Genomic DNA, 11,136 nt, shown 5'->3' with positions numbered 1-11,136 from the left:
TGTTGCTGTCCTTTATATCTTGTGTTACTTATTTACACTGTTTATTTCACAATGTTAAACCTTATAGCTTATTTAACCTCAGTAGGGCCCTAACCTTCCTCGTCACTACCCAACCGAGGTTAGGCTTGGAACTTACTGAGTACCGTTGTGGTGTACTCATGCCCTTCTTGCGCTTATTGTTCATGTGCAGATCCAGGTATCTCTACTCAGGCTTACCATTCTTGAGGCGAGGCGATTCTACGGGACTTCGAGGTATATCTGCCGCGTCCGCAGACCGAGGAGTCTCTTCTATTCCTGCTTTTTGTACTTAGCCCTTCTGTACTTTCTGTTATTGTTAGACATTCTGGAGATTAGAACTATGTAGTGTTATCACAGCTTGTGGATCCGTGAGTTTCCGGGTTTTGGGATAGTGTATCAGATTCTGAGAAGTTGTGTGTATATGCCGAGCGGCATCTAAATATTGTTTCCTTCAGTTAGTTTTGGCTTTTGACTTTTATTCTGCAAGTTTAGTTTATTTTCCGCATTGTTAGGCTTACCTAGTCGTAGGGACTAGGTGCCGTCACGATAGTTCACGGAGGGCGAACTGGGGTCGTGACAAGATGGTATCAGAGCTTTAGGTTCATAGGAGTCATGGATCACAAGCCGGTTTATTAGAGTCTCGCTGATCGATACGGAGACGTCTGTACTTATCTACGAGAGGCTATGTAACTGTTAGGAAAATTTTCACTTCGTTTGAGTTCCTTATCGTGCGAGATTTTTGATATCCCAATTCTAAGCTTCTGTCTTTCTATTCTCTCACAGATGGTGAGGACACGTGTTACTCGAGATGACCAGGCACCCGCACCCCCTACTGGAGCCGTCAGAGGTCAGGGCCAGGGTAGAGGCCGAGGACGCGCTCGTGGTGCAGCCAGAGCACCCGCGCGAGCTGCCGCCGAGGTACCACCAGTAGTACCAGCAGGAGTCCAAACACTTGATACGTCTGCCACTACTACTCCAGCACTCCAGGAGACTTTGGCACAGTTTATGAGCATGTACTCTACTTTGGCTCAGGCAGGGTTGCTTCCCCTTGCTGCAGCCACATCCCAGGCCGAGGGAGGAGTACAAACTCCCGCCGCCCGCACTCTTGAGCAGCGAGTGCATGTTGAGCAGGTCCCAGAGGTTATTCCTGCGCCTCCTGCAGTACCAGTTCAGCCCGAGGATAGGGCAGCGGCTTCAGAGGATGAGCAGCGGAGACTTGAGAGGTTAAAGAAATATGATCCTCTTGTACTCAGTGGGTTAGCATCAGAGGATGCCTTGGGATTTCTGGAGGAGTGCTACCGTATTCTCCGTACTATGGGCATATCAGGATCGAGCAGGGTTTCCTTCACTACTTTCCAGCTTCGAGGAGCCGCCTATCAGTGGTGGCGTGCTTATGAGTTAGACAGTCCGGACGAGGCAGCTTCCCTGACTTGGGCTCAGTTTTCAGATATGTTCACGAGGGAGTATGTCCCCCAGAGTCTTAGGGATGCCTGGCGCGCGGAGTTTGAGCATTTGCGCCAGGGTACTATGACTGTCTCGGAGTATGATGTCTGTTACATCGACTTGGCTAGACATGCACCAGCTTTGGTTTCTACGGTTCGCGAGAAGGTTCGCCGGTTCATTGAGGGGCTTATTCCCAGCATCAGGTCTAGCATGGCTCATGAGTTAGAGATGGATATATCTTATCAGCAGGTGGTGAGCATTGCTAGGAGGATTGAGGGTATGCATGCTAGGGATAGAGAGGAGCGGGAGGCCAAGAGGTCTCGAGAGTCGGGTCATTATTCTAGTGCCCGTACCCGGCTGCAGGTCGTCATGGTAGGGGTCATATGGGTCGCCCCGTTCATTCAGCTCTTCCAGCAGCCAGTGGTATTCCATCTCTACCTAGGCCTCAGGAGCCTTATTATGCACCTCCAGTCTCTAGTGCGCCTCCTGCACGGGGTGCTTCCAGTGGTCAGTCCAGCAGACCTGGCCCGAGCCAGTCACAGCCGCCACGTCCTCCCAGAGCTTGTTTTGAGTGTGGTGACACACGCCATATAGTGAGGGATTTCCCCAGACTCAGGAGGGGTGCACCTCCACAGACTCCTCAGCCACAGCAGGCCCCGCAGAGCTCCCAAGCTATGGTCCCAGCGCCAGTTGCTACTCCACCGGCCCAGCCAGCTAGGGGTAGAGGTCGGTGAGGTAGAGGTCGCCCTTGAGGGGGAGGCCAGGCCAGATATTATGCGCTTCCAGCCCGTACTGAGGCTGTCGCCTCCGATTCTGTCATTACAGGTACTATCTTGGTCTGTCACAGAGATGCATCGGTTCTATTCGATCCAGGCTCCACTTATTCTTATGTGTCTTCTTATTTTGCCCCACATTTGGGTGTACCTCGGGATTCTTTGAGTTCCCCAGTTTATGTTTCTACTCCTGTGGGAGATTCTCTTGTTGTGGACCGCGTTTACCGGTCATGTTTGGTTATTCTTGGTGGTTTTGAGACCAGAGCCGACTTACTGTTGCTCAGCATGGTTGATTTTTATATTATCTTTGGCATGGACTGGTTGTTGCCCCATTATGCTATTCTTGATTGTCACGCCAAAATCGTGACACTAGCCATGCCAGGTGTACCGCGTATTGAGTGGAGGGGTGCTTTAGGCCACACTCCCAGTAGAGTTATTTCTTTCCTTAAGGCTCAGCGTATGGTTGAGAAAGGTTGTGATGCGTACTTAGCTTATGTGAGAGATGCCAGTATGGATACTCCTTCTGTTGATTCAGTCCTAGTAGTACGGGATTTCCCTGATGTGTTTCCAGCTGATCTTCCAGGCATGCCACCCAATTGAAACATTGATTTTGGCATTGATCTGTTGCCGGGCACTCAGCCCATTTCTATTCCTCCGTATCGTATGGCTCCTCCTGAGTTGAAGGAGTTGAAGGAGCAATTGCAGGAATTACTTGATAAGGGTTTCATTCGGCCCAGTGTATCGTCTTAGGGTGCTCCTGTGTTATTTGTGAAGAAGAAGCATGGTTCTATGCGCATGTGTATTGATTACCGCCAGTTGAATAAGGTGACAGTGAAGAACCGCTATCCTTTGCCTCGTATTGATGACCTGTTCGACCAGTTGCAGGGTGCTTGTGTGTTTTCTAAGATTGACTTGCATTCAGGCTATCATCAGTTGAAGATTCGGGAGCCAGATATCATGAAGACTGCCTTCAGGACTCGGTATGGTCATTACGAGTTCCTTGTTATGTCATTTGGGCTGACTAATGCCCCAGCAGCCTTCATGCATCTGATGCACAGTGTTTTCCGGCCATATCTTGATTCATTCGTGATCGTTTTTATTGATGACATTCTGGTATATTCCCGGAGTCGGGAAGATCATGAGCAGCACCTGAGGACAGTGCTCCAGGCCTTGAGAGAGAAGAAGTTGTATGCTAAGTTCTCAAAATGTGAGTTTTGGTTGGATTCCGTGGCGTTCTTGGGTCATGTGGTCTCGAGAGAGGGTATTCAGGTGGATCCGAAGAAAGTGGAGGCCATGCAGAGTTGGCCCAGACCATCCTCAGCTACAGAGATCCGTAGTTTTCTTGGCTTGGCGGGTTATTACCGTCGATTTGTTCAGGGGTTTTCATCTATTGCAGCACCTATGACCAGACTGACCCAGAAGGGTGCTCCGTTCCAGTGGACGGAAGAGTGCAAGGAGAGCTTTCAGAAGCTCAAGACAGCCCTGACTACAGCCCCAGTTTTGATATTGCCTACCGGTTCGGGGTCTTATACTGTCTATTGTGATGCCTCGAGAGTTGGCGTTGAAGCGGTATTGATGCAGGACGGTAGGGTGATTGTCTACGCATCCAGACAGTTGAAGATACATGAGAAGAATTATCCTGTCCATGATCTTGAGTTAGCTGCCATTGTTCATGCCTTGAAGATCTGGCATAATTACTTGTACGGTGTGCCTTGTGAGATATTCTGATCACCGGAGTTTGCAGCATCTGTTCAAGCAGAAGGATCTTAATTTGCGTCAGAGGAGATGGCTAGAGCTGCTGAAGGATTATGACATCACTATCTTGTATCACCCGGGCAAGGCCAATGTGGTGGCCGATGCTTTGAGCCGCCGGGCAGAGAGTTTGGGGAGTTTGGCTTATTTACCAGCAGCAGAGAGGCCTATTGTGATGGATGTCCAGGCCCTAGCCAGCCAGTTTGTGAGATTGGACCTTTCGGAGCCCAGTCGGGTTCTAGCTTGTGTGGTCTCTCGGTCTTCCTTGTTCGATCGTATCCGGGAGCGTCAGTTTGATGACCCTCATTTGCTTGTCCTCAAGGACAAAGTGTTGCATGGCGATGCTCGAGATGTGACTATTGGTGATGATGGAGTATTGAGGATGCAGGGTCGAGTTTGTGTACCCAATGTTGATGGGCTTCGGGAGTTGATTCTAGAGGAGGCCCATAGTTCGCGGTATTCCATTCATCCGGGTGCTGCGAAGATGTATCAGGATTTAAGGCAGCACTACTGGTGGAGGCGGATGAAGAAGGATATAGTTGGGTTTGTAGCTCGGTGCCTTAATTGTCAGCAGGTGAAGTATGAGCACCAGAGACCGGGTGGATTGCTTCAGCAGATAGAGATCCCGGAGTGAAAGTGGGAGCGGATCACCATGGACTTCGTATCTGGGCTCCCACGGACTTTGAGGAAGTTCGATGCCATTTGGGTTATTGTGGATCGGCTGACCAAGTCCGCGCATTTCATCCTTGTGTGTACTACCTATTCCTCGGAACGGTTGGCGGAGATTTATATCCGAGAGATTGTCCGTCCGCATGGTATTCCAGTTTCCATCATTTCAGACAGAGGTACTCAGTTCACATCGTGATTCTAGAGAGCCGTACAGCAGGAGTTGGGTACTCGGGTGGAGTTGAGCACAGCATTTCACCCTCAAACGGACGGACAGTCCGAGCGCACTACTAGATTCTTGAGGATATGCTCCGTGCGTGTGTGATTGAGTTTGGGGGTTCTTGGGATCAGTTTTTGCCATTGGCGGAGTTTGCCTACAACAACAGCTATGAGTCCAGTATTCAGATGGCACCGTACGAGGCCTTATATGGTAGGCGATGTAGATCTCCGATGGGTTGGTTCGAGCCAGGTGAGGCCAGATTATTGGGCACAGACTTGGTTCAGGATGCTTTGGAGAGAGTCAAGGTGATTCAGGACAGACTCCGTACAGCCCACTCCAGACAGAAGAGTTACGCGGACCGGAAGGTTCGTGATGTTTCCTATATGGTTGGAGAGCGGGTTCTGCTTCGGGTTTTGCCCATGAAGGGCATTATGAGATTTGGGAAGAAGGGGAAGTTGAGTCCGAGGTTTATTGGCCCTTTTGAGATAATGAGGCGTGTTGGGGAGGTTGCTTACGAGCTTGCCTTACCTCCCAGCTTGGCAGGAGTTCATCCGGTTTTTCATGTTTCGATGCTCCGGAGGTATCACGGTGATCTGTCACACATGTTAGATTACAGCTCAGTCCAGTTGGAAAAGGATCTATCTTATGTTGAGGAGCCTGTGGCAATACTGGACAGGCAGGTCAGGAAGCTGAGGTCAAAGAACATTGCATCAGTGAAGGTTCAGTGGCGGGGTCAGCCGGCTGAGAAGGCGACCTAGGAGACCGAGCAGGATATGCGCAGCCAGTACCCCTATCTTTTCACTAATTCAGGTATGTCTTTGTGCTCGTTCGAGGACGAACGAATGTTTAAGTGTGGGAGGATGTAACGACCCGGCCAGTCGTTTTTGGAATTTACGCCCCGATCCCCAATTAACTGCTTCCCCCAAGTTTATTTCTGCTATTTCGATTTGCCGGGATGTTCGGTTTTGAGTTCGGAGAGTTTTGGGACACTTAGTCCCTAAATGAGAGCTTAAGTGTTAGAAAGTTGACCATAGTCGGAACAGTGTGAAGACGGTCTCGGAATTGAAATCCGATGGTTCCGTTAGCTCCGCTAGGTGATTTGGGGCTTAGGCCCGTGTTCGGTTTGTGTTTTGGAGGTCCGTAGCTAATTTAGGCTTGAAATGACGAAAGGTCGAATTTTAAAGTTTTCGGTTTGATAGTGAGATTTTGATCCGAGGATCGGAATGGAATTCCGAGAGTTGCAGTAGTTCCGTTGTGTCATTAGGGATGTGTGTGCAAAATTTCAGGTCATTCAGACATGGTTTGGTTGGGTTTTTTATCAAAAGCGGAATTCAGAAGATTTTAGAAACTTAGGCTTGAATCCGATGTATTTTGGTTATTTTGATGTTGTTTTGAGAGTTTTGAAGATTGGTACAAGTTTGAAAAAGGTTTTAGCATATGTTAATGCCTTTGGTTGAGGTCCTGGGGGCCTCGGGATGAATTCGGATGGTTAACGGAGGAAATTTTGGAGTTGAAGTTGTGCAGCAGCTGTTCTTCTGGTATTTTCGCATCTACGGTCTTGGAACTGCAGATGCGGCGTAGAGGGCCGCAGAAGCGAAATTTGGATTTTCCTTCAGGTTCCGCAGATGCGGAAGAATAACCGCAGAAGCGGAGGCGCATCTGCGGAAGGGCAACCGCAGATGCGGTTTCTGGCCACTTTAATGAAAGTCGCAGATGCGACTAAGACTCCGCAGAAGCGGGACCGCAGGTGTGGTCCCAGGGCCGCAAATGCGTAAATCGCTTGGCAGAACCTATATTTTCTTGTCTTCGCGAAATTTAGTCATTTTCACCTCTTTGCAAATGGGAAGAAGCTTTTGGAGCATTTTTCAAGAGGGATTTTCAGAGGAGTCCATTGGGGTAAGGTCTTTGGTCCCAAAACTCGTTATTATAGTGATTTTTATCATCCTAAGCATGAAAAATTAAGGAAAATCAGTGGTAATTGTGGGATTTAGGGCTTGGGATTAAGAGACCTTGAAATGAGAATTTGAGGGGTCATTTTGGCTCGGAATTCAGTGTTTTTGGTATGTATGAACTCGTGAGAGTATGAGGATTCCAAAAATGTAAATTTTACCCGATTCTGAGATGTGGGCCTGAGGGACGTTTTGGTCATTTTACCTAATTTCGCGTCTTAGCTTAGAATTTAATTATAGAATCAGTTATTTGAAGTGTTATTTACATTATAAAATTGAATTGAATAGATTTGGACCATTTGGAGTCGGATACTCGTGGCAATGGCGTGGTTTCGGGTTGACCTGCACTTGTTCGAGGTAAGTGGCTTGTCTAACATTGTATGGTGGACCTTTCCCCTTAGGATTGATATCGTGGTAATTGAAATGCCTCGTACGTGAGGTGACGAGCGCGTACTTGAGCTAATTGTTGAAAATCCGATTTTCTTTAAGTATTTCAATTGAGTTCCTTCTCCTGTTTCATTATACTTGCATATTTAGCCCGTTGTTAGTTTAGAAAAGCATGTTTAGTTTACTTAATTGCCTATTTGCTAAAATTGCCTTAATTGCATTACGTGAAGCATGTTAGGCTAGACTTATCTGTTTACTTAGTACGAAATTTAGCATTTATTGAATTCTTGTTGTTGCTGTGTATTTACCTTGGGACTACGAAACGGTATTCCGGGAGATCCCCCTGCACTTTTACTTTGGGACTACGGGACGGTATCCCGGGAGCTCCCCTGTATGTTAACTTTGGGACTACGGAATTGTACTCCGGGAGATCCCCTCTGCACAGTTATGCGTTGAACTACAGGACTGCACCCGGGAGATCCACTGGATATGATATTTTTATTTGGGGACTACGGGACGGTATCCTGGGAGATCCCCGGTTGTTATATTGGAGCTGAGTTGTGTTCTCTTACTGTGTTTTACTTGCCTCTGTGATAGTTGTTTATGTCCTTTATATCTTGTGTTACTTATTTACACTGTTTATTTCACACTGTTAAACCTTATAGCTTATTTAACCTCAGTAGGTCCCTGACCTTCCTCGTCACTACCCAACCGAGGTTAGGCTTGGCATTTACTGAGTACCGCTGTGGTGTACTCATGCCCTTCCTGCGCATGTCTTTCATGTGCAGATCCAGGTATCTCTACTCAGGCTTACCATTCTTGAGGCGAGGCGATTCTACGGGACTTCGAGGTATATCTGCCGCGTCCGCAGACCGAGGAGTCTCTTCTATTCCTGCTTTTCGTACTCAGCCCTTCTGTACTTTCTGTTATTGTTAGACATTCTGGAGATTATAACTATGTAGTGTTATCACAGCTTGTGGATCCGTGAGTTTTCGAGTTTTGGGATAGTGTATCAGATTTTGAGAAGTTGTGTGTATATGCCGAGCGGCATCTAAATATAGTTTCCTTCAGTTAGTTTTGGCTTTTGACTTTTATTCCACAAGTTTAGTTTATTTTTCGTATTGATAGGCTTACCTAGTCGTAGGGACTAGGTGCCGTCACGATAGTTCACGGAGGGCGAACTGGGATCGTGACAACATGGAATGACATACATAATGACAGTAGGAACTTATCAAAGATTGACTGGGTGTTCATCAATACAGTATGGTTCAATTCAATGCCAGTATACATGGCACAATATCTAGAAGAGGGGATAAGTGACCATTGTCCACTCAAGCTATTAAGTACAAATTCACCTAGGGGGCAAAAGCTGCTTTCAAATATTGCAATGTTTGGGCTACTCATCCAAACTTTATTGATGTAGTTAAGGAGGGATGGGAGCAGGATATAGTAGGGTGTATTATGTTCAGAGTGGTTAAGAAACTAAAGACGCTAAAGCAAAAACTAAAGGTGCTATATAGAAGGTATTTCAGCAACATTGTTGAAGTAGCTGATGCAGATAGAATCGCTTTGGCTAAAGCTCAAGCAAAACTTCATAGGAATCAACTGGATGCTCGGCTGCAGGCAGAAGAATTGCAGAAGTTACAAAGGTACAAAAGATCTTCTTACATGGCAGAAGTATTCCTTCTACAGAGGAGCAGAGCAACATGGATCAAGTTGGGAGATGACAATAATAGATACTTTTTTTCAGTGATAAAACACAGAAGATTACAAGAAGCTATAATTCAACTAGTTGACAAGTTTGGAAGAATGAAATCAGATCAAGAGGAGATAGCAGAGATATTTGTGGACTATTATCAAGAGCTGTTAAGAACAAAGGGTATTCAGGACACATGCCTCTCAAAGTTTTATGAAGAATGGAAAGACACTGTCAATTACTCAACAAATGCAATTGGTAAGGCCATATACAGTTGCAAAAGTAAAGGTTGCTATGTTCAGTATAAATGAAACAAAGAGTCCAGGACCAAATGGCTACGGGGGTGGTTTTTATAAAGCATCATGGTTAGGGGTGTTCATGGTTCGGTTTGGGTCGGTTTTTCCCTAAAAAGAAACCAAACCAAGTAAGTAGGTTTTTCAAATATTAGAACCAAACCAAACCAATTAAGTCGATTTTTTATCGATTCCGTTTTTGTCGATTTTTTTCAGTTTTTCGGTTTTTTCGGTTATTTATTGGATTTTTTCTTAAATATGAGACATACATTACCAAATGCATATTCCGGCGACTAAAATTTTTAACGTAACACTATCAAATCAATTTCTCTTTGAGAAATCTATCATTACCAAGATATATTGATGAATAATTTAAGTATCGATTAAAAATCTATTATTTTTAACATGAAATAAATTCTTGTACTTAGCAAAAGAAAACTACCAATCAGACTAGAATGTACAGGCAAAGAATTATATGATTATAATAGCAAAGAACTAGACTAAAAATATAAATGACTAATATGTACCATAAAATTTTAGAAACTTTATATAAAAATATACATATATATATATATATATATATATATATATATATATATATGTGTATATATANATTCCAAAAGTCTTCATTTTTTCTTAAACTCCGTACCCAGTCAAACAGGTTCACATAAATTGGAACGGAGGGAGTAACATTTACAATTAAATTTTTGAAATTTTGTATAAAAATATATATATATATATATATATATATATATATATATATATATAGGTGTAATAATAAACTTAAATAGCTACTTTTATAGTCGGTTTGGTTCGGGTTTTTTTTCGGTTATTTTTTTATTGAAACCAAAACCAAACCAATTGTGATCGGTTTTTAAAATTCAAAACCAAAACCAAACCAAACCAAACATAAAAAGTATCGGTTTTTATGGTCGGTTTGGTTCGGTTTTCCGTTTGGTTCGATTTTTCGAGTTTTTATGAACACCCCTAATCATGGTCAATCGTTGGTTAGGAGGTGACCAATGCAGTGCTGGAATTCCTTGACAATGGGCAACGACTTACTCGGATAAACTCAACAAGCATAGCTCTTATACCAAAAGTGGAGAATCCCTTGCAGGCTAGCCAATTCAGGCCTATCTCATGTTGCAATGCACTCTACAAGTGCATTTCTAAGATCATTTGTAGGAGACGTAAGAAAGCCATTCCGCTGATTGTAGCAGACAACCAAGCAGCATTCATAGAAGGAAGATCTCTCATTCATAATGTATTTATATGTCATGACCTATTGGGGCATTACAACATGAAGACTACTCCAAGGTGTTTGATGAAGATTGATCTAAAGAAAGCCTATGATATGGTTAGATGGGAATTTCGGGAGGAAGTGCTTAAAGGCTATGGAATTCCTATGCCATTCATACAATTGATCATGGTGTGTGTTACAATAACTACATTCACAGTAAAAGTGAATGGTGGAGGTTTTTGATATTTTGAAGGGAAGAGAGGGCTTAGATAGGGGGATCCTATGTCTCCATTACTGTTTGTTCTTGTCATGGAGCATCTATCTAGAGGGTTGAATAAAATGAGTGAGCTCCCAGATTTTCAGTTTCATCATATGTGCAAGAGTACAAAGTTGACTCACCTAATCTTTGCAGATGACTTGATGTTGTTTTGCAAAGGCAATATTCAGTCCATTCACAGGATGATGGAAGTAGTGAATCACTTTAGTGAAGTTTCAGGATTGGTGGCTAACATGGAGAAATCAAATATTTTCCTAGCAGGAATGGATGAGGATACAAAGCAGACAATCCTAAGTAACACAGGGTTCTCAGTGGGTACATTACCTATGAGGTATCTAGGGTTACCTTTAACATCAAAGAAGTGGAGCAAAGTAAAATGCCATCAACTAGTGGAGAAGATTACAAAGAGAATTCAGCCAGGT

At 44.6% G+C, this 11,136-nt stretch overlaps 1 protein-coding gene across 1 annotated transcript; it reads left to right on the top strand.

The window, feature by feature from the left end:
* Positions 5,475-10,680, top strand: LOC109221998. The gene is made up of 3 exons (XM_019386418.1): positions 5,475-5,552; positions 8,568-9,200; positions 10,210-10,680. Exons 1-3 carry the CDS (start codon positions 5,475-5,477, stop codon positions 10,678-10,680), a joined length of 1,182 nt encoding a protein of 393 aa, XP_019241963.1.

This window comes from Nicotiana attenuata, chromosome 2, assembly GCF_001879085.1.
Source record: "Nicotiana attenuata strain UT chromosome 2, NIATTr2, whole genome shotgun sequence".
Taxonomy (NCBI): Eukaryota; Viridiplantae; Streptophyta; class Magnoliopsida; order Solanales; family Solanaceae; genus Nicotiana; species Nicotiana attenuata.
The sequence above is the reverse complement of the archived record's forward strand: the minus strand, read 5'-3'. Positions and strand labels throughout refer to the sequence as shown.